At 35.9% G+C, this 25,000-nt stretch overlaps 3 protein-coding genes across 7 annotated transcripts in view; 2 read left to right on the top strand and 1 right to left on the bottom strand.

Moving 5' to 3' along the window:
* Nucleotides 1-25,000, top strand: part of LOC135220010 (uncharacterized) — a 397,255-nt gene that overhangs the window by 114,109 nt on the left and 258,146 nt on the right. The window lies entirely within an intron of this gene.
* LOC135219054 (uncharacterized) overlaps nt 1-25,000 on the bottom strand; it is a 113,915-nt gene that overhangs the window by 34,944 nt on the left and 53,971 nt on the right. The window lies entirely within an intron of this gene.
* LOC135220228 (uncharacterized) overlaps nt 2,819-25,000 on the top strand; it is a 51,250-nt gene continuing 29,068 nt past the window's right edge. Inside the window, exons 1-4 of the mRNA XM_064257498.1 lie at nt 2,819-3,056; nt 4,101-4,188; nt 4,783-6,068; nt 14,038-14,149. Of these exons, the coding sequence (XP_064113568.1) occupies nt 2,819-3,056; nt 4,101-4,188; nt 4,783-6,068; nt 14,038-14,149 (1,724 nt within the window). The remainder of the gene's footprint in view (nt 3,057-4,100; nt 4,189-4,782; nt 6,069-14,037; nt 14,150-25,000) is intronic.

Raw genomic sequence — 25,000 nt, forward strand, 5'->3', positions numbered from 1 at the left:
CACTCATTGTTTGAAAACATTTTTGTGAATTTCCTGTATTGTTTTTTTAATTAAATTGCCTTTGACCAGTGTGTCTGACCGCATCTCTTGGTGTTTTATATCCCCTCCTTCCATTATTCCCAGGTATTTGTATCCTGTCTCATCTATGTGTTTGATGTTGCTCCCATCTGGTAGCTTTATCCCTTCAGTTCTCGTTACTTTTGCCTTTTTGTAAGTTGACTAAGGCGCATTTTTCTATTCCAAACTCCATCCTGATGTCCCCAGATACAATCCTTACAGTCTGGATTAGGGTATCTATTTCCTTGATGCTCTTACCATACAGCTTGATGTCGTCCATGAACATCAGATGGTTGATTTTGTTGCCTCCTCTTTTCTTGAGTTGGTACCCGGCATCCATCTTCTGTAGTACTTTTGTCATGGGAATCATGGCTACTACGAAGAGTAGTGGGGACAGTGAGTCGCCCTGGAAGATCCCTCTCCTGATATTAACCTCTGCTAGTCTTATTCCTGAGCTTGTAAGTATTGTATTCCAGTTGCGCATTGTATTTTTGAGGAAGCTGATGGTATTTTCCTCTGACCATATATTTTCAGGCATTCTATTAGCGTCGGAAGCGTCAGAGGCTAACCTCAGGACAAGCGTCGTAACCCAGGGCAGATTTTTTCAATGAATATTTAAGAAAAAGCGTCGTAACCTTGGAACGTCGTAAGCCGGACCCGTCGTAACCCGGGGACCGCCTGTATATATATATATATATATATATATATATATATATATATATATATATATATATATAGTATATATACATATATATAAATTTTATATGAATAACTTGACCACAAAATATATAAAATGTGATGCTATGTATAAATGCTATGCATTTATATCCTATGTTCGTTTTCTCACTCATTGTTTGAACATTTTTGTGAATTTCCTGTATTGTTTTTTTAATTAAATTGCCTTTGACCAGTGTGTCTGACCGCACCACTCCTAATTCCTTAATCTAGTTTTCAGGATTTTACTAAATCTGTATTGTCCAGTCATATATGCCTTTGTTTTCAAAATGTATTGTTATCTGACTAAATTACCTTATGATCACGTGTGGGTGGTTGCTTTTAAAATCTTTAATCTAGCCCATGGGCATTTTTTTTCGTTTCTTTAAAAGTGAATTTGGACCTTATGTTAAGCCTATAATGTCCATTTGTATACTATACCTAATTGTACTGTGTTTTTCTCTGTTCTGATCAGTCTTGACTTAAGCAAAGGGTCGTTAAGACCAAAGGATCTTGGCAGTTCTCGTGTTTTCATTTTCCTCCATAGCATTACATTTTATATATATATATATATATATATATATATATATATATATATATATATATATATATATATATATATATATAACCTTGGAATTGTAGTGTGTTCTTGGATGAAAGGATGGCTTACCTCGTAATTAAGACCCAACCCTCTTCCTTTATCTAGCATTATTTTCATTCCTTCAGGCTTGGTCTAGAGAAAAGTATTAGGTTGCCCACTCCAATGGTCTGTTCCAATTTAAATATTACCAATTTTCATCCCTTCCTTTTCAGTTCACAGATTGACATCATTGAAGATATAGGTTCACTTCTTCTCTTTGCTGTTCTTTGTAAACAGGAATACTGGTTTCTGCTTGTATTCATTCTTTATGCCTATTTTTAAACAAAAGCACCTGAATTTTTCAGTCAGTAGATATTTTAGGAAGAGCTTGCAGTCTGCCAACATTAACAACCATGATCACATCCAATATGCATAAAGTATCATTATTCTCAAAAGAAAAAACATGTTTTTGTGGTAAGTCTCCAAATTGGGGCATCATTACAAGTCATACGATGGCATCGTACTTAAATGTGAATGATCACCTGAGATAAAGACGATGGATCCACTTCACGTTCGGAATTTTATCTCATCGCAGTACTTGTAATACTTGAAAAGGCATTCAGGCCTCGGCGTCGACAGTTCATCTCTTACCTGTGTAAGGTTCATTCTTAACGAGTTTTAAGACTTCTCTAGAAAATCTTACAGAGAGAAGGAATCTAAATTAGTTATCTGTGAATGTGGATATCTAGTTAAAATACCAAAGAATAATGAAAGGCTTTTGCTTTCTTTGGTTGACAATACTGATGCTTCCCTCTAATGAAGGGAAATCTTTAAGTGTTGAGCAACATCTCAAAGCATTTGGTCACCTGGAAAGTAAGTCACGCATACAGAAAAGGGATTATGATTATTTCTATTACGATTATGATGGTGATGAACCGGAATACATCTCTGAAATCCATCCAACTATACCCCCTCCCACGCCTCCACCACCAACTACAGTGCAGTCCCATTTTGATGGCTTCAAAACCTTCATGGATGGCTTGAAAAAATTACAGGAAGCTCTTGACAATCCTGACTATGACTGGGGCATAGTAAAAAAGACTCCCAGTGATACTGTTGCTGACCTCCCTATGGTTACCCACTCATCAGAGACTTATACCCCTCCATCTGACATCCACGAGCTTTTAGTTTTGGTCAGAATTCTGAAACAACTTAGCCTTAGTAAACAGCATACTACTACTACTACTACTGCTAAACCGTCGCCTAATAACCTGCTGGAAAGTGCAGGATCAATGCTGAACCGTATTTTATATGCTTTAAAAGTGGAAGTTTCACCAGAAGAAAGACACCACATACTTTCCACACTAGCTCCCGAAGGGAAAGAAGGTTCAGTGCAAGAGGCTGTAGCCGAAGTCTCTCAGTTATTTAATGAAGTCTGTGTAACTAGCTGTATACTAACACCATGATATGGCATCCCTTGATGACCCAGCTTTGCTTCTCAATATGACAATGCAATTAATGCAGGATATTGAAGATGAATTTGAGAGGAAAATGCAAGAGGAACATCGAACTGAAAGCAGCCCTGACCAATATGAAAGACTTCGCTCCATCATTCAAGAACTACACTCACTATCAGATGGCCTTGCAAAACCGACAACCAGAAGAGAAGCACGTACTACTGAAACTCCAAAACTTACTGAAAAAAGTAGGTGTACTTTAAAGTTATAAAATATGTTGATAAGTTAAGTATATCTTAGTTTTACCAAACCACTGAGCTGATTAACAGCTCTCCTAGGGCTGGCCCGAAGAATTAGATATTTTTACGTGGCTATGAACCACACCTAGCAACGGGACCTACAGCTTATTGTGCGATCCGAACCACACTATATTGAGAAATGAATTTCTATCACCAGAAATAAATTCCTCTGATTCCTCGTTGGCCGAGCTGGGATTCGAACTTCGTACCACCGGATTGGCAGCCGAGCGCGAAAACCACTCGTCCAGTGAGGAACTATAACATGTTGCTAATCTGTATAGTTATTTTCACAATTTTATGCAAATTGATCAGCTCTCTTCTGGTATATCAATGTATTTCTCACCAAAATTCCTGGCCTGTTGCTAAAGTTATTTTACCATGGTAACTTAACTGACTTTGGACTGAATACGTTTTCCACAATGTCCCTTACTTGTGAGTGGGTCTACTAAGAATTATCTTGATATTTATGGTTACTGTGTTATGCAGATGAACTACTTTAGTCTTGTCTACCCATCATTTGATTATTATTCTTTTGCTAGATCCTCTGCAATACTTAAGAGTATTAACATTAAACTGAATGGTGGTAAGTCTAGCATTACCAGTAAGAAAACTGACAACACTATCAAAACACTATGCACATTCCATATGAATGTTATTTATCCAAATGCATTATTCTCCAAATTTATCGTGAATTGCATGTAGTTTCCACTGTCATGTTCATTTTGGTATTTGATTTTAATTGTTTGGGATATGATAATGCTCAGCTGTCTTTAAGAAGTTTGGTTCTAGCTAGAAATTCCAGATTTAGTAGTAAAGAAGCTTGGTTCAAGCTAAAAATTCTTGCTTTAAGTTGGAAAATTTAATTATTTTATTAGGCAATTAATCATGTTAAATTTACCGTCCCCACTGCTTGTTTTGCTGCATCTTTTAGGCCTTTTCATTCATGCATTTAAACTTTCCCACTCAGTATATCTGCAAATAATCCATTTCAAGTTTCTCCATACTACAATTACTGTCTTTCTCCTCACAAACCTCAGAATTTATTCTGCAAGTCAGCCTCTTCTTTCCACCATATGGATAGGTTAGCAGACATCACCTGGACATGCCTTTGTGTTGTCCACAAACGTTTTTGTTGTCATTTGTACTAAAAGCCATTCCTTATCTAGTTCACACAAAGTACTTTCTATGTCCTGTTTTCCTCACCTTTCATTATCCCATTCCATATTTTGTTAATTAATAAAAGTGTATAAATTTCTTTTACCTAACTTTATGAAATTTCAGCTTTTCTTGCTACATTTCTGTCATCTTCGTGGCAGTTTTGCTTAAATACAGAATGGAAACCATTCAATGTCTTAGAGTTTTCTACATTAGTTGCTTGTTAAAAAATTATGATCAAGGCTATGAAAAATGCATATTTCCTGAATGTACGGCGTACTCAGTGGCACTACTGAAATAATTAAAGAATGTGAAAAAAACACTGCAGGTTTACAAAACACTTTCACAATTGAGTAATTTTTTTTTAAGATAATGCTTCTGATAACCAGAAATACTGAAGTGTACTTCATATGCAACACTATCATACTACCCGATCAGTCGCCCACATATCGTTTATGTGCCGTCATTCAATACCCTAAGAGATGAAGTTTAGCATACTGATAACTTGTTTCTTGCTCAGGATTCTACCATCTTTCATGTGCATTAGTATGTCTAAAGTTACAAAAACCCATGGAAAAGGAGTAAACTGTGAAACACTTGAAGCTACTGAACCAGAGATAAACGATAAAATGATTGCATCACTATTGGATATAAATAGAAAAACTGAAACACGTACAAGTATGGATGAGTTGCATAGCAACAAGCAAGGATGTTTTAACAAACACCCCATGAATAAGATTAGTGTGAAACGTAGCAGTGATGGCGAGTCAGAGACAATTAAACGACAAGTGATTCAAGGTGCAGCACACAGAGGTAGGTACGCCTCGGGCTACGAAGATTTATCAAATGGTAGCACTAACAAAACGTCCGCTAGATTAATCAGCCTTCTGAATAGCGTGCTGAATCTTCATTCTGGTGTAAAAGCCACGGACACAGAAGAAGCCGTCCCACCAACAGAAGTGAAAGTAATTCCTAAAAACACAAACAGCACTGATCTGTCTCAAGTTTTGGATGATTTGTTTAAGGTGGTGACATTCAAAATATCCAACGAGGCTTTTTCAAAGCTGTTTTTTCCAGATGACTCAAACGCAGAGAGCAATGCATCCAATAAACTTACATCTGCAACGAACTCAAATATAATGAGTGAGGACATTTTTCCCCCAAAAGCAGTGAAAAAAGATAAAACTACCATGACTGAAATTAGAAGTAGGAAATTTCCAGATGAAAGACTTGCTGGAAGAAAAGAAAACACCGCTCTGTCACAATTTGATCAAAACTATCAAATAAAACACCATAATGGAAAGAAGAATATTGAGAAAATTTTGAGAGACATGGATGAGATAATTGCTAAGCAGTTTGGAAGAGTAAACCCACAGAGGCTGTCAGCTACCACAGGATCCCCATTACATATGGATGAAATACTTCAACAAATGCAAATTTTGATTGATTCTTCATCTGGAACTCCTTCAGAGGAACCAAGTAACCACATAAAAAAGTTTGAATCGACAGTAAAACAAGATCGTAAAGGCATGTCCGAGATAACGGATGAGATGGATAAACTTCTACATATTGAAGGCGTGAAGTCTCCCTCAAAAACTTCATCTGCATCGGACTTCCAGAGCATCCTTGATCAAATGGATGCAGTTATTCAGGAACAGAAAACATTCGCAGTCAATGCAGGAACGCTGAGGGCCTTGCGGAGCAGAAGGCGAAGAAGTATATGGGAAAAGGGCCACAAAAACCATCTGTTCCGTTCAAGATTACTAGTACTACCAACGAAGTATCGTACTATTCTCAGCACTAAAGGTGATTTAGTCTTATAATTCAGTCAATAAACAGTCTCTGATTTAGTCTTATAATTCAGTCAATAAACAGTCTCCATAAAATTATTTCACGTCATTAGTCAAACTAAAAAACACTTGTACTGTACTATTTAATCATCACATTTCATACAGATGCCATTTAACTTAACCAAAACAGTATCTACTTCTAAGTGACCTTTTGTACTGACAGGATAAGTGAAAGACATGCTGAAAAAAGCATAGACACTTCATTTTCTACTTCCCATTAATTAACTAACAAAAGGTCATTCATATGAATTATCGTGATGCTTTATAATTTGTCTAATGAACCAACCATTCCCAACAGGACCATGACCCAAGTGATAAGAGGCTTGTTTATGAAGATACCTCCTTATCTCTTAAGAGCTTAATCTATCAAGTATAGTACTACCTGCTGGCGATTTCTTATAAGAGCTTAATCTATCAGGTACAATATATACTGGCAATCTGAACCTTGGCGCTGCTTAAGTTCTGATCATAGTCCTGATGACATTACCTGATGTCACTTTCAGAATCTTTATTCAATGAAGAAAGGTTATCTACACAAATTAATCACATTATACATTAGCAATAAAAATAGTGTTCATTCAACACTGCCTTCAGGCAAATGAATGAAATTTTCAGAAAAACACTCCATGTAATTTAATCCATAAGAAACAAAAGGTAAATTATATGGTCTCATACACGCACAGAGATCTTTATGTATAAATATGATTACAGATCAGCCTGGATGAAATATTTTCTAAAACTTGTTTTGCAAAAGTACTGCATGTTCAGTATTTCAAGACATTTTAAGTGTATATTGTGGAAAAAAAAGCATTTCTTATCAATCACAAGGAAAAATACTGCCAAGGCATTAACTTCTCCCTCTAAAACCCCAACATACAGTAACACTCCCTAAAATAAAACAAAGTCCTGAGCTGCTTCCTGCAGTCAGAAAGAATCATGAGAAATTCTGAGAAAAACATTTCATGTAATACAGTGAAACGCTGCAGAAAAATTAATCCTAAACTTACACCTATACTAAATACAAAACAATGCATATGATTTCTAGAAAATTTTATTACCTGAAATTATAGAAATTCTAAATAGGACTTCAAAATGGTAATAAAATTGACTAACCTGATGAGTATTGTCACAGCATAGGTGTTTGGTTTTCAGGTATTACCTATGTACAGTAAGACAGGCATCTGAAAAAAAAATCATAGCTTTAAAATTAATATTTCAGACTAGATTTTACATACATACACATACATATACTACTGTTATATGAGGGTTACACAATAAAAATAAAACCACAGTCACCAATATGTTCATCTTTAGCTGATGAATTATGCATGAAACCGAAATTAAAACGTTCCACAACACCCACCATTTTCTGTAGCCACAAAAATACCTTACCTGTATCATACTGGATGCCTGAAACACTCTTTCAGTTTCTGGAAACTCAGTCACTTAAGTTGCAAAATATCTTGCACAACAAATAGCAAACTCCTTTCAGCCACCTTCCATTTCCTTACAAAATGTTCTAATCCCTATATACACTTTCATCAGGCTATCAACTTCCACTCTTTCCATATGACTGAACCATTTAAAAATACTTCGATCCAACTTTTTACCTATACAGTGGAACCTCGACATATGAAAGCCCCAACTTACGAAAAATCCAGGTTACGAAAGCAAAGACGAAGATTTTTTTGCCTCTGCATACGAAAATAATTCAGGGTCATAAAGGGTGTTACTGTAAAGTCCCGAGATTCGCCCGGACCACCAAGAACAATTTTAAAACTCGCGCGCCGACAACTGAGTAGACTCGCCACCATCCTCCCGCTCTCCAATTGGTTCCTGATGCTAGTCATCGCTGTAAGATCCTGCTCTCCTATTGGTCAGCATCTATCCCATCATGCCACTACGTAAAGGCGTTGTTTGACCATTTCGTCACATCAGCGTTATCGTACGCACACGGAATTCGTTCATTCACATATACATTGGTACCTCGACATACAAAAGGCTCAACTTACGAAAAACTCGAGATACGAAAGCAAATACGAAAAATTTTACAGCTCTACATACGAAAAGTTTTCAAGATACGAAAGGTTGTTGCTGTAAAGTCCCGAGATTCGCCTGAACCACCGAGAACAATTCTAAAACTCCTGCACCGCAAACTGAGTAAACTCGCCACCATCCTCCCGCTCTCCCATTGGTTCCTGATGCTAGTCATCCCATAAGATCCTGCTTTCCTATTGGTCAGCATCTACCCCTTGTGCTTTAAGTATTCTATTGGTAAAAGGATGCTGTAAATTGAAAAACTTATTCATGCAATACATTTAATAAAAAAAACATTAGGTAAAGATAGAATAAAGAATAGAAATGAATGGTTATTATACTGTTTGGTAGTTTCAGTAGTTGAAGAGAGATAATGAAAATTTATGGCTGTGTAAAGTGATTGCTTGGCGATCGTTCGATACTCGTAAGTGCTGGATGTAAACAGAAGTTTGGAAGCTTTTGTTTTTTTGTTTGTTTATTATAGTTAATGGTTACTTAATAATTATTTGAAATGAGTACATGCAATACATTTAATAAAAAAAATTGTGAATTAGATATCATAAAACATAAAATAAATCAGACTGCCAACAAATACGTATTTTTCAGAATTCTTCTTCTGCTTTAATATTACGTTACGTATATGTTTCATTATAGCTGTCAGTAACTCGGTATCTCCATTAGGTAAAGATAGAATAAAGAAAAGAAATGAATGGTTATTATACTGTTTGGTAGTTTCATTAGTTGAAGAGAGATACTAATGAAAATTTATGGCTTACTGTGTCCTAGGAAAAGTGATTGCTTGGCGTTCGTTCGGTACTCGCAAGACGGTAAGAGCTGAATGTAAACAATCGGTTGGAAGGTTTTTTTTTTGTTTGTTTGTGTATTATAGTTAATGATTAATTAATAACTATTTGAAATGAGTACATACTGATTATTTATACATTTTATTGGCATATTCTAAGCTTTTAGCTTCTTAAGTTTAGACATCAGAATCATAGACTAGGCTACACTAGCAACCGCTAACATAGGCTAGGCTTATTGCTAAGGGACATTTGCTAAAGTCCTAATATATGCAGTAAAAATGGGGTTGAACATTACATGCAGTTGAATATTACTCAAGTATGTACAGTATTTTGCCTTTTTGGAGTCATATTTCTTCCGTCGGATCGGCATCTAACCCTAGAACATGTGTTTTAGTCCTGGAAATATAATTTACTGGGCTGTTTTTGGAGGGCTTGGAACGGATTAGCCATTTTACATGTAAAATGTGGTCCAAGATACGAAAACCTCATGATACGAAGGGCGCCTCGGAACGGATTAATTTCGTATCTCGAGGTACTACTGTACGTATTTCATTAGTTAACGTAAATTCGTGTTAGTGATTTCGCTTTCTACTTGTATACTTTATCGCGTTGTGTGTGAACTTAATTAACTTAATTAGCCATGGGTCCCAGGAATGTTGCTGAAGTTCACAGAAAGAAGAGAATGCTTTCTATGAAGACTAAGATGGAGATACCTTCCAAGGGCGTGACTATTTTGTCCAACAAGAGGAGCCACGTGCACGACGAGATGGAGAGGCTGCTTCTTGTATGGATTAAAGAGAAAGAAATCGCTGGTGATACAATAACCGAGACGGCAATCTGCCACAAGGCCAGCGCTATTTTTGGTGATCTGATTGCCCAGGCCGAAGACGATGGAGGAGAAGGGACATCGACAGCAACCCCAGACTTCAAGGCTTCTCGTGGGTGGTTTGATAAATTCCATAAACGGACTGGCCCATTTGGTGGTGAAGAAATTGAAATTTTGTAAAAAAAACCTAAAGTATAAAAAAGTAAAAAAAATGCAAAAAAAAAAAAAAAATTTAACTAAGTTTTTTGTAAAGTTAAGTGTTAATGTTTTCTGCCATTTGTTAATGTGTTTCGTAAAGTTTAGTGTTAATGTTTTCTGCCATTTTTTAATGTTTCGTAAAGTTAAGTGTTCATGTGTTCTGCCATTTATCCTCCTCCTCTGTCGCCACTTTCGAAGATCGCCTCACTCGAAAGGTAAGGTTCCACATTTTACTACATATGTATGTACAGTATTTCTTGTACCATGTACACTAATACACTTTATTTACAGGTCAGTCACACTTAGGTTAGGTAGTGAATGGTCCAAATTGTTGTATTTCAATGTTTATTGGTCAATTTAGCTTTTATTATAAAATTTACTGTGGTGTTTTTGTAGGGCTTGGAACGAATTAGGCAATTTACATGTAAAACGTGGTTCGACATACGAAAAAATCAGGTTACGAAGGCCACTTCGGAACGGATTAATTTCGTATCCTGAGGCACTACTGTACTAATATTAATATACTAAATCTTTGTCATATCTACTTTTTCAGACTTTCATAAAGAACATTTTCAGCACTCTGTAACATTAAGGCCTATTTTCTTTTCATTCCCTTTGTTTAAAACTAGTTATCCCAAGACTGTCATCAAAGGAGGAAAAACCTGTCATGCTACAAATGATCTGTTGCTCCCTAGCACGAGAGGTAATGAAGCATACAAACTGACTCAACTCTTCCTGCTTTGTAACTCAAGGAGACTGGGTTTAGATCCGGGGTTTAAACAATCCAACAGGTGGTAATGTGGAAAACATGTTATAAACACAGAACAAAATAAATTACACTTTCAACCTAAAAAGTTAAATGTTTCCAGGCCTACAATAATAAAAGCGAAGTAATTTTTCAAAGGTTGTAGTTAATCAAGAGATACCTGGCGTTATCTGAAATCTGAGAGCACATCTAGCTCCAAACAGTAGAGCAAAGCGTAGCGACTATTCTATGAGTAATAAGCCTTGATTTCCAAATCTGTGCATGAAAAACCAAAGGAAAGAAATTTTTCTCTGCGAGAGTTAAAAGTTACAATTGTATTATAACAACAAAATTATAGCCCAAATATCATTTTTTTTTCAAGCCAGTCATAATCTCATCGCCCATAAACATCCTTATCTCTACTGGTGTTCACTAAGGATCTGTTCTCTCCCGTACCACTTTTTTCACATTTTAACTCTACTACCCCACTTCCGTCATAACCTCTCGTGTGCAAATTATTCTTTCAACAATATATCCTCTTCCATTTCATCTTCAGATATTTGCTCTTAATCTTGCTTAATCATGGGTAATTCTGTTAACGAAGATTTGGGTTGTATTTCTATATGGGACTGTAGAAACTTGCTTTGTTTCAATGCTTTTAAAACTGTGCACTTTTTTCCCACCTGTTTGTCTCACATTCATTCTAAATTCATGTTTTAGGAATTTTGAAATTGAACTTGTGGTCTGTCAACAATTTGAAATTGGAAATTATGTATTAAAATGACTTAAAGGGTTCATCTAAATGGCTTGGCTGGTCTAAGAAGCTGATTGAGCTCTCAGGATCTGTATGTAAATTAAAGCAGCACCATCAAACTTCATGTGGAACTTAGCTCTCTGTGTATTAGATTCTCCATGCCCGAGGAGGATCTCAACACTATAATCCTCTTAATGCTGTACAAATATAATTTTGGGTGTACTACTATCACGACTTTCTTGACTGTATGCCTCATACTCTCTCACCCTCACAAAACAACAAATTCAATAATTACAAACTCAAGGGTCAAGTAATTTGTCAAGTAATCAATCTGTCACACTATCCACTTCCAGACTGTACTGTGGGGAGAAGTCCATTAATAAATTCTATTGCAGGAAGAAGCCTATTTTGGATAACTTTTCCTGCCTAGGTACCTGCATATAAAGTAAATTTATTTCCTTTGTTAAACTTTCAAAATTTTCATAATTGTTGGTAAGGATGCCCGTCTTCTTATGTCAGTCAATCAAAGCAAACATTTCATGTTACTAATACAAAATGTATTGTTTTTCTAATTAAATTGCCTTTGACCAGTGTTTGACCACAGTGCTTCTTAAATCCTTAATTTAGCCCTCAGGATTTTAGTAAATTTGCACTGTCCAGTCATATATGCCTCTTTGTTTTCAAAATGCACGGTTTTCTGACTAAATTACCTGTGACCACGTGTAGTGGTTGCTTTTAAGTTTTTAATCTAGCCCACGGTCTTTCTCGGTTTGTTTCTTTAAAGTGAATGGACCTTTTGTGTAATCCTGTAATGTCCACTTGTATATGGCTACCATATACCTATATATATATATATATATATATATATATATATATATATATATATGTATGTATGTATCTCTATATCCATTATATATATATATATATATATAAGTATCCTATAATATTATGTATGTATATCCTTATATGATATATATTTATATATATAGATATATGTATGTATATATACCTATATATATACTATATATATATATATATATATATAGTATATCATATCTATATGTTATGTATATATATATTATATATATATATATATATATATATATATATATATATATAATATATATATAATTATATATATATATATATATATCTTATATATATATACTATATATAATATATATATCTATATATATATATATATTTATATATATATATATATACGTATATATATATATATATATTATATAATATATATATACTACTATATATATATATAACGTATATATATATATATATATATATAATATATATAATATATATAATATATATATACACTATATATATTATATATATACGTATATATATATATATATATATATATATATATATATATATCGAACTACAAATGTCCTTTAATATCTAATTCTCTCTACCTCGGAATTAATATATTTTCATATATGTTTAACCGAGGGGGTGGGAATTTTATTAAGCGATAATAGGATGGGCGATCGCCAGGCTCGAACCAGCGAACTCTCAATCCCAGGACTGGCAGTGAAGCCTAAAACCACTACGCCACCGCAAAAGATTCTTGCGGTGGCGTAGTGGTTTTAGGCCTTCACTGCCAGTCCTGGGATTGAGAGTTCGCTGGTTCGAGCCTGGCGATCGCCCATCCTATTATCGCTTTAATAAAATTCTCCCTTGGCTAAACATATATGAAAATATATTAATTCCGAGGTAGAGAGAATTAGATATTAAAGGACATTTGTAGTTCGATATTTGTATATGAATCACGATAATGTGATATGACTGATATATTATATATATATATATATATATATTATATATATATATATATATATATATATATATATATATATATATAGAGGACTCTCCCTATCACATTCTCCAGATTCGCACACTCACACATTTGCGGTTTTCTCTCTGGAAACATTTCCCCCATTATTCGCAGAAAATTTTTCTAAAAGAAATATCCACAAATTCCAGTTTCTTTTAATCAAATTCATCATAAAATGCACTTTTTGTGATAAAACTATTAAAAAACCCAGGTATAAAAATTTTTAGTGGGTGTTCCTTGAGTTTTAACTAACAAAATAGGGGGTTTTAAGCATTTTTATAGATGTTCCAGCTTTTCACAGGTTCTAACTATTCGTGGGGGGTCTGGTACGCATCCTCCATGAATACAGGGGACCACTGTGTTTATATATATTTTAAATGCTGATAAGCATGTACAGGCAGCCCTCGGTTAACAGTGGCATCAGTTAATGGCTATCCGGTTTTACAGCACTTTTCTAGTGACGCTGTTAACTGGATTTTCGGTGCCGATCTCTGGTTAGCAGCGCCAATCTCTGGTTAATGGTGCTGATATTCAGTTATCGGCGCCGTTAAGCAAGTTTTCAGTGCTGTTATTGCCGATTTTCGGTTAGCAGCATCGGCCGGGGAATGGAACCCCACTGTAAAATGAGGGCTGTCTGTATATAAATATAATTCAGATTTTCATTAAGTTGTACTTTAAAACTGTTTTAATATTCCATTCTACAGAAACGAATGAAGAGCCGTGCACGCTTCCTTATGTAGATGTTGCTTACAAAGTATGCATCCTCCCTGTCCTGGATCGACAACTTTCATGGCATGATGCTCGTCAGTACTGCAGGTATGAATTTCTTCAATGATTCTGAGGGAACTATTGCATCCTCACCTACTCTTGGGTAGTTGGGGACATATTTTGAGTGAGCTATTACATGATCACTTAATCTTGGGTAGTTTGGGAAAAAAAATTCAAGCAGTATGTATTTTCAAGTTTGTTAAAGGATATGGTCTAGCTTAGAATCTATTTCCCTTTCTAAATCCCTATCTTTAGGATCTATCACCTAATTTTTATGCTTTGCTACATATTCATACCACTCCAAGGGTCGTGACTCTTAATCAAACATGATCACGAATGCATTGACATGACAACATTTAACCGAGGTATTTCATAATAAATTATGGCATTCATCATACATTTCTTTAGTCAATGAATTATGGTTTTACACCCAAACTTCACAATTATTTATTCAATCAGTTAATCTGATGGAAAATATTGCAACCAACTAATGTGATCTAACAGTCTTCAATGAAAAAGATGAAAATGTGAAAGTAATGCAACACTCACATTATATGAACTTTGACCTGCAACATTATTAGGTGATGCCTTCAGAGGCACTGATTAATATCAAATTGGTTTAATGCCAACATAGGTCACTGACACCTTTAAGATGACACACAACGATGCTAATGTTAACCAACACTGCCTTTTATTTCAGCGAGTCTGACCAGTTTCCAAAATTTGTTACAAAGATTATGGTATTCAAGATGCAAATATGGTCGATATCACTTTCCTGTCTCATGCAGTTCAAGAAAAAGGGAATCATTTGCTGTAATTATAGATTCCCAAGCAGAGTCCATAAGTAATGGAACCTGAAGTGAAACATTTAAGAAAATAAAAAATAGCAAGAAACTAGATTTTTGTGAGTCTGTTTGTGATCCAAAACAACAAATATAATGTTTAATAAACAAATAACTATTTTTGCTATTAGCATCACAAATAATTATAAAAATAATTAAGATATACATTTGGGGCTCATGAGAGAAGTTAGAAATGAAAACTTTTCTATTGTGTCTGCCCAGATCTGAGACACAGGATCGAATCATCACCAAATATCCCCTACGAGACAAGTCCTATGCTGACGGTTATGCTTACCTACTATTACAGGTTAACAAAAATTCTGGGCTGGATGCCCATTATTAGAAAAGAATTTTTTACTGAAAAATGGGCACAGCTAGGGACCAAAGGGACGCTGAAAACACCCTTCAGTTATGCCTATGAGGTGCACCATCGTGGCATCACTTACAGCACTAAGCCAATAAACCCTCAATATGCAACACAATACTCACTGCCATCAGCAATCTTACATCTACTTTTAGCTTGCATTACAGTTTGCATTACACTACCAGTGTTGGTAGGTGTCTCTCTTCTCATGTTGGCCCTGGCCTCCTTCTGCTGTTCTGTTGTTTTTTACATATGCTTTAAATGTTTTTATATATCTTTTAAATGTTTTAAAGGTTGTTTCTTTTTTCTAAAATTGTCTTTTAACATGGTGTTAGCAAGTATATAATGTGTATACCTCTTACTGTTTATACACAATTACTATTTAAGTTTCATCACTTTTTTCAGCCTGGAAAATGTATTAGGAGATATGAAACGTTAGCTTATTAAATGGATAAAAGAAAAAAGAACGCCTTAATGTTATTCTAATTTGTCAGTTGTTTGAGTGTCTGCTTTTGTCTGTCTATATATATATATATATATATATATATATATATATATATATATATATATATATATATATATATATATATATATACATATACATATATATATATATATATATATATATATATATATATATATATATATATATATATGTGTGTGTGTATTATATATATATATATATATATATATATATATATATATATATATATATATATATATATATATATATATATATATATATATATGTATGTATGTATAAATGTATGTATGTTTATATATATATATATATATATATATATATATATATATATATATATATATATATATATATATATCTTGATACATCTTCCAGGCTGAAAAAGTGATCAACTTAAATAGTAATTGTGTATAAACAGTAAGAGGTATACACAATTATACGTAACTTGTTAACACCATGTTAAAAGACAATTTTAGAAAAAGACAACCTTAAAATAATTATGAAATTTAAAAAACATTTAAAGCATGTATATATATATATATATATATATATATATATATATATATATATATATATATATATATATATATATATATATATATATATATATATATATACATACAATTCTCCTCCATTTTTACCTTGGAATAGGTTCAAGAACCTACTGCGGAAGTGCAAAAATCCCCTCTGAAAATGCTTATGACTGACAAATACCTTGTACCCCTTAAACTAAAATGCTTATAACTGCCTATTTTAACATCTTCACTGCTTAAGTCAACAGTTCAAAAAGATACCTTAAATTATCATATTAAAACAATTTAATATCATTTCAAACAAAAATAAATCCCAGAACACCAAAAGGAACCTTACATTACAGTACTCTTCTACTACTGTTACTCTTATGTAAGCTATATACACCCCTAAAATGCTTATTTTAACAGTTCATCTTGAAACTTGAGAGTTCAAACAAAAATATACCTCAAAATATCATCCCAGAGCACTCTAATATAATTTCAAAGTCATGTTGCAAAATCATGTGCCAGACTTAAGTATCCCCTATCATTCAGACGTACGGATTGTATATTTTACGTAAAGAATTGATATTTCCCTGTGTTGTAAAGTTATTTTGAAATTATACTTGCTGTAAAGGTACTTATTTTAGGCTAGTACTATCGTATAAAGCATACCTAAAAAAAAGTGGGTGGTTTAGAATGACAGGACACGTCCTCCAAAGAGAATGCTATATTGGTATGTCATGTTAGTGCTTTCATGATTACATACAGCTATGCTCAGAACTGATGCTACATGACTGCAACGGATTTCCTTCAAATGCAAAAACACGATTATTAAAGTACTTTACAATAGGAATTACTTAAGGCGTAGCTTGGACATGGTTGCTGAATTTCTCAAACAAGGCTATTCAGTAATTAACTACCAGTCCGGTCATTGATAATCTCTCCGACCGGACATAAACATTCCAATTTGCTTTCAGCCCAGGTAAAAGATTGAGGGGTGGCTTGAGGTGGACACTTAGATGTAAAGGACCTAGGTTTGTATAGTTAGGAAAAATACAATTTACTATCAAAAATTCTGATTTGCTCCCACACGATATACAAACTGTCGGTCCTTTACGATAGGAAGACTCACCAATTGGAAGGAGGAATCTGAGTGAGCTCCAGTGAACCAACTGGGATTCAGCCTACCTGGGTTTCCCTTCCTGATTGTAAGAGCTAGGAGGAGGAACCAGCCACTGGCATCTGATCGGAGTTATGGAACTGCGAGATCAGAGTCAGTCTTCTGGGCTTTTCTCATAAGGGAGAGATGTGAGTCGTCCTTATGGGAAAGTGAAGACTATAAGGGAAATACAAGTTATGGGTTTGTCTCATGTCAAGGCTCCCTTCCCTGCCTTGTAAGGGAAGGGGCAGAATTTTGCTTCTATTGTTAGTAAAAGGAATAGATAGGTTAATCTAAGAAGTGTCTTACCTGCATCTATGCTTGGTCCAGCAGAATCATCCGAAGATTCTGCATAATCCGCATCCTGCTGGTCATGGCTCGAATCAGGCAGAACAGGAGAAAGGGTCCAGAACAACGGAGCAGAAGGTTTCCACCTTCCTGTTGAATCGGGTGGCGAACAAGTCTATGACTGCATGCCCCCAGAAGCTGAAAAGCCTTTCCACCACATCCTGGCGCAGGGACCATTCGGTTCCTATCACCTGATTCCGGTGGCTGAGCTCATCTGCCACTACATTCCTCTTGCCTGGAATGTTCCTGGCTGACAGCTCTACTAAGTGAGCTACTGCCCACTCGTGCACCTGCATTGTCAACTGGTGTAGCCCGAGAGAGGCAAGTCCCCCTTGCTTGTTGACATATGCCACTACTGTGGTGTTGTTCTCAACACTACAGTGTCCCATCACTCGTTTTTTAAATTCTTTAGAGGGCCAGGAAGGCTGCCTTGAGTTCCAGGACGTTGATGTGAAGGCGCTTGTCATGAAGGGAATATGAGAGGTGGATTGGATGCTCTCACTCCTCGTAGCAGTACTGCTGATGGGGGAGTGAGCTGCAACCTTGCTCCAACCTGCGGTGGTGACAAGTGTGTGGGTCTACGAGAACATGATCGCATGGACGACACACTCTCCCAAGGAGAATGCACCGATTCTCATCATGCTGCAACAGTGCTGGTAGCAGGACTGGTGAGAGCAGCGACTTTGCTAGCAGTGACGAGGCTCTCTGCCTGGTGAGACCGAGCATTGTCCTCACGAAGTATCCCTGCACTCTTCAAGACGGAAGCCTCTAATGAACAGGTCCGTGCAGGGGATTTCCTCTTAGCTTCTCCCAATGCCTTAACCCAAGGGACAGGGACATCAAACATGGCTCCTGACGAAGAACCAGGCTTGGTCTGAGCCATGGCTCAAGGTGAGGCTTCTTAGGGGTGGAGAGGCTACCTTTTCCTTCATAGGCCATGAAACCTTTGAAGGGGGAGGTGAAGAGGCAGCAGATGTCAATGACAACTACGAAGATGAAGACGAAGACGACGAAACCTTCCTCGATGTCTTCTTCTTCGACTTCCTCTTCAACAGCTTGTGCAGGATCGTTGTCAGAGCCAACCAAGGAAATATCAGCAAGAGCAGGTCCGGGAGCAGGAGCCAGTCCGGGGGCAGGAACAGGTCAGGGCACTGGTGCGTGCTCTACAGCAGGCATAATGGAAGGTATGGCTGGCATATCCACAGGTGACAAGGGAGGAGCAGGAAACCTCAACACTGCCAATGATGGTGCACCGAAACCACGAGGGGGAAGCATCGGCAAGTTGGATGACAGCAGATGGTGTTGCCCTCCAATCAGGGAAGATGTCACACTCGTGGGGTGATGTGCCCCTACCAGGTGCCCATACCAGGCGCATAGTAACCGGGCTGGAACACGGTAGCCATGGTGGTAGTAACTATGGAGTGGATAGCAGCGCTGCTGGAAGCACGGATGAGATGAGCATGCAGCGCTTCTACTGAAGGGGCACCCACAAGTCCAAGGGAAGACCAAGTCTGGCCTAGTTCCGATACCTCACCTGCAGAAGGAGGACCTTCGAAGCGAGGAGAGACCCTAAGAGGAGCATTACCCAGGTCCGCAGTCGCAGCTCCCCCTCCTCTTCCCTCTCGACTCCTCAGAAGAGGAAGTTGAGAGAGAGACATACCCCAAAGGGGTGGCAGAAAGTACAGGACAGTTGCTGGGAAGAGGTATGAGGAAGAAGGGTTTGCAAACTTCCCCCACTGAGCAGCGGACCACAGGGAACACTCCGCACAAATTACATCTCCATCACATTTACGCCCTCGGCAGAAGGCACAAAGGGAGTGAGGATTTGCCACAAACAAAGTGCGGATCTTCCTGCACTTCTTGCCATCTACCCTGGGCCACTGCCTACTGGGGGCAGAGGGCAAAAAAGGCTGCAAATCTAGGGTTTGCTGAGGAATAATAAACAACCAATGCGTAAATATGCCAAGAAAAAAGGAATAATCCCACCGGGATAGAAGAAGAAAACAACGTAAACAACAGTCAGAGAGCGGTGAAGAATACATCCTTCCACAACAACGGCCAAAAGCAAATTGGGATGTTTACATCAGGTCGGAGGGACTATCAATGATTGGACCGGTAGTTAACGAGTTAACTACCGAACAGCCTTGTTTGAAGAATTCAGCAGTTGTGTCCAGGCTACGCCTTAACTAATTCCTACTGACCGACAGTTTGTATATTGTGTAGGAACAAATTAAGATTTTCATAAAAATAAAATTAGTATTTGATATATTTCTTAACCACTCCAAAAATGATGGCTTACTAGCAAATATGTATTTGCCTATGCAAATATTCTTTTGTCCTAGGCCTAGGTATGTTACACTTAGCATTCACCTCTCTATATTAACAAGTTCAAATCACACAGATTACAAATTATACCAATGCATAAAAGGGATGATATTTATATAACCATAAGAGAAATAGTGCTAGCTGTGAATTTGCAAACTTTACAACATATATGACATTAGAAATGAGAGAACAAAAATTTAACACTTCTTGGCAACGACAAGTAGAGTCTAAAAATCTGGCCGATACAAAAAGAATCACATCACATCAGATTTGAGCATCACTGTGCAAATACATTGATGATAAAAAATACTTACAATACAGTAAGTTCTTGGCTTACATCATTTTGTGGTCAGTCCTCACCATCTCCCATAAATTTATTAAAAATTCTTGTAGCGTCATTCTCTTGGCAAAGAATTTTCTGTGACAACGTAGTCCTCTCTCTCTCTCTCTCTCTCTCTCTTGTATATCAATACTGTACTGTATTTATCTTTTTAATCAAAATAATATCAATTTCTGGGTTCGACCTGTGTTTGCCGGTGAAAAATCCCTGTAGCTCATTTTTCAAGTATAAATATATCCTAAATATACCAGAGAAAAAACTAGCATGGTATGCTGAAGTTACTACCCTCAGCGCAAGCACCCAAAAGGGCATCAGTATAAGTAAAGGGGCGAAGTGGAAGCCACTACTCACAGGCCTTCTGCCAATTAAAGGATTCCTTTCCAAAATCCCTCTCTTAGAGAGAGCCGTTGCAACGGCCACTCCTCCCGCTACTACTACCACTACTACCTGACTCGCGCGCGTCATCTAGCATTCCTGTATTAGCGATCGTGTGCGATATACTCGTTTGTCGCAGCTCCCAGGATTTAAGCTCTCTTCGTGATGTCGACTGGAGAACTTCCTTCTACACCTAAGCTGAGTACTCCAATTTACGTTTTTGTGACTTATATGGTTGAGAGGTTTTCCATAGTCGCCTTCGGCCCCTCAGAAAAAGTATTGTGGGCGCCATCGGCTGGCCCGCCATTGTGGGAGCGTCATCAAAACGCGAATGAATTTCACACACTAATCTCTACTGAGTTTTCATTATATATATATGGAGGTTGAATTATAATCATTAGTGACATGTTATGTATTACGTACTTACTTTTATCCGAAGTAAGATAGGGAGTAGGGCCTAACTCGCTCGTGACTTTCGCTGGGGTATAAAGAATAGCTGTTTAACTTATACTTTAACATAAACCTCCCCCCAGTGGCTCAGGGGCGGGTTTGCACCTGTCCCTACATAATTTTTATTGTGATGTACAAGGGTAATTATTAGGCTACTTGTAGCCTATCATAATTGTTGAGGGAGAGAAGGGAGCCCTGTCCCTCTCTTTCTCTCTCTCTCGTAATAAGATTATGCATGATTGGTGTTAATACGATCTTAGATAAGTCTTGATTTATGCACGCTGATGATTTTCATTTCACTAAGTTTGGTATGCAACCAACAGAAATGAAAAAAAATATCATTATCATATGTAAATAATGCGATATATGGTAGCGAAAAAAAAAATTCATACATAATTGTATTCAAATCGCGCTGTGCAAAAAACAGTTAAAGATAACGACTTACTTTTTTTCCGTTGTATTGTACACTAAATTGCAATCATTTTGATATAAAACACATTGTAAAACGATAAAAGCAACACCAGAAAAATATTATCACAAAATGATGCACAAATTCGTAACTCGCGGACGTAAAAAAATTTTTTTTCCAAAAATTCACCGTAAATCTAAATATTGTTCTAGAGACTTCCAATTTGTTTCAAAATGAAGAAAAATAATTGAATATTACGATATTGTTAGAGTTTTAGATTAGAATTGCAGATTTCGACCATTTCTGACGAATTAAAATTGACCGAATGTCGAAATTTTCATATATATTTTTTTTTATGCAAATATTTCAGAAATGAGAAAAGCGACAACCTTAAATTATTTTTTGTTGTATCCTTCATAAATTTGCACACATTTTCAAATATGAAACTCTATAAAACGGCTAATATGAAAAGGAGTAAATATTAGGATAATGCGACGTACACATTTCGGAGATTTTCGGCCGCGAATCGGCGCGTGGAGGGAAAGAAAGTTTTTTTTTTTTTTTATTCACCATAAATCTAAATATTGTTCTAGACACTTCGAATTTGTTTCAAAATGAAGATAAATGACTGTATATTACTAGATTGTAAGAGTTTTAGCTTACAATTACGTTTTTCAACTATTTCGGTAGAGTCAAAGTTGACCGAACGTGGTTTTTTTTTTTATTTATCGTGATTTATATGCAAATATTTCGAAAAAGAGAAAAGCTACAACCTTCAATCATTAATAGTTGTATTCTACATGAAATTGCGCACATTTTCATATATAAACCTTTATGTAACGGCTAATTTTAAATGGTGCAAACATTTCAACAATCGCACAAAAAAATTTCTGATTTTTTCGGAAGAGTTACCGCGCGAACGTAAGGAAAATGTTTTTTTTTTTATAAATTCACCATAAATCAAAATATTGTGCTAGAGACTTCCAATTCGTTGCAAAATGAAGGTAAATGATTGAATATTGCTAGAATATAAGAGTTTTAACTTACAATTGCGTTTTTAGACCATTTCGGTAGAGTCAAAGTTGACCAAAGGTTGAAACTTTTGCACTTATCGATATTTATATGAAAATATTTCAAAATTGATAAAAGCTACAACATTGGTTGTTTTTATTTGTATTTTGCTTGAAATTGCGCATATTTCCATATATAAAACTTTATGTAACGGCAAATTTAAAATGGTGCAAACATTAGGACAATCGCACGAAAAAATTTATCGGAAGAGTTACCGCTCTGACATAAGGAAAATGTTTTTACATAAATTCACCATAAATCGAAATATTGTGCTAGAGACGTCCAATTTGTTGCAAAATGAAGGCAAATGATTGAATATTACTAGAATAAAAGAGTTTTAGCTTACAATTGCGTTTTTCGACCATTTCGGTAGAGTCAAAGTTGACCAAAGGTTGAAATTTTGGCACTTATCGTTATTTATATGAAAACATTTCAAAACTAATAAAAGCTACAATCATGAGTATTTTTTTTGTTGTATTCTACATGAAATTTTGCACATTTTCATATATAATATTCCATGTAATGGATAATTTAAAATGGTGAAAAATTATATCAAAGTGACAAAATAATTTCCGAGATGTGTCACTGATACTTTTTAGTGCGATAAGAAAGAAATTCGCGCTTGCGCGCCTGCGTAACGATTGTAAACAAAACAACACCTTGATCCGTGAACTCCCAGCATCCCCCAAGGCGTGTGATTCAAAAGTTTTCGGCTGGTAGGCCTATAAGTAATTTTCCGCGCATTTAAAAAAAACTTTTTTGAGTCGACGTATAATACGTCCAATCGGCATACGGGAGGCATTTTGATTCGCCGTTTAACCCTTTGATTACGCTTGGGATGAGATCTCACAGGTCCCCAGAACCCGGAGGTTTTCTGACGGGAGTCACCTGTAGTATGCTACCAGACGCACGAAAACGTAAACAATCATTGTAACAGCTCGTTTCTTTGTTGTTTTCCTACAAATTAACCTGTTTTAGTTTTATGATAATATTTTGATAGTAGTCATCCGTAATATATATAATATGTAATTATGTAACATCACAAATAAATAAACATATCATGTACTATATATCGGGGTTACTGTTGCCAGAGGTATGAGTACTTCACTAATTGCGGACGACACATTTTTTTTTTTCTTTTTATTCATTTTGAATTCCCGAAACACATCTACAGCACAGTTGAATATTAGTGTTAATAGTTATTTGCATATCCGCCAGAAAACTAATCATGAAAATATTGATCATTTTTATGTTTCCGCTACAAAATTGAATTTATTATTTTTGAGAGAGAGAGAGAGAGAGAGAGAGAGAGAGAGAGAGAGAGAGAGAGAGAGAGAGAGAGAGAGATATACAAGATACACACCCTCTAATTGTACAACAATAACTCCAATAGGCGCAATTACAATAATGGTTGTAAATGAGGACATCACTAATTATATATTAACCCCATTTCTGAATGATATTCATAGCAATAAAAAAGTAACCAGTCGACAAGGAATACCATACGTAGTTTTAGAAATTATGATTTATGAACGCTTTGGGAGCTCTTATATAAGACTAGCATGGAATTTGTCTTGTCTCGATTTTACCATTCAGACAATACACTTAGACTTATAAACTCTTGACTATGGGAGATTTACGAATATATTTAGTACTTTATGTCAATCATGCTTTATATTTCAACGATATAGAATAACTTCTAATAACTTATTATACATTCTTGGAAATAAATAGGAATTTTATCTATTCAAGATTACATTTTTTTTAGATGTATGTAGGAATTCTTCTCAGATATTTACATTATTTGTAACACCATTATTCTAAGACTGCTATTTAGAAAAAATAACTATCTCCGACACTTCCATGATAATGAGAATACCGTTTCTTACCGGGAAAGTGTTTATGTGAGAGAGAGAGAGAGAGAGAGAGAGAGAGATGAGAGAGAGACGAGAGAGAGAGAGAGAGAGAGATACTGAGAATACCGTGTTACTACCGGGAAAGTGTTTATGAGAGAGAGAGAGAGAGAGAGAGAGAGAGAGAGAGAAGAGAGAGGAGAGAGAGAGAATGCCGTGTTACTTATCGGGAAAGTGTTTGTGAGAGAGAGAGAGAGAGAGAGAGAGAGAGAGAGAGAGAGAGAGAGAGAGAGAGAGAGAGAGAAGAAGCTGCTGCCAAATAATAAATGAACACTAAGAAGAAAAATTAGAATATTTTGTTGTGCCA

This window comes from Macrobrachium nipponense, chromosome 1 (genome assembly GCF_015104395.2).
Source record: "Macrobrachium nipponense isolate FS-2020 chromosome 1, ASM1510439v2, whole genome shotgun sequence".
Taxonomy (NCBI): Eukaryota; Metazoa; Arthropoda; class Malacostraca; order Decapoda; family Palaemonidae; genus Macrobrachium; species Macrobrachium nipponense.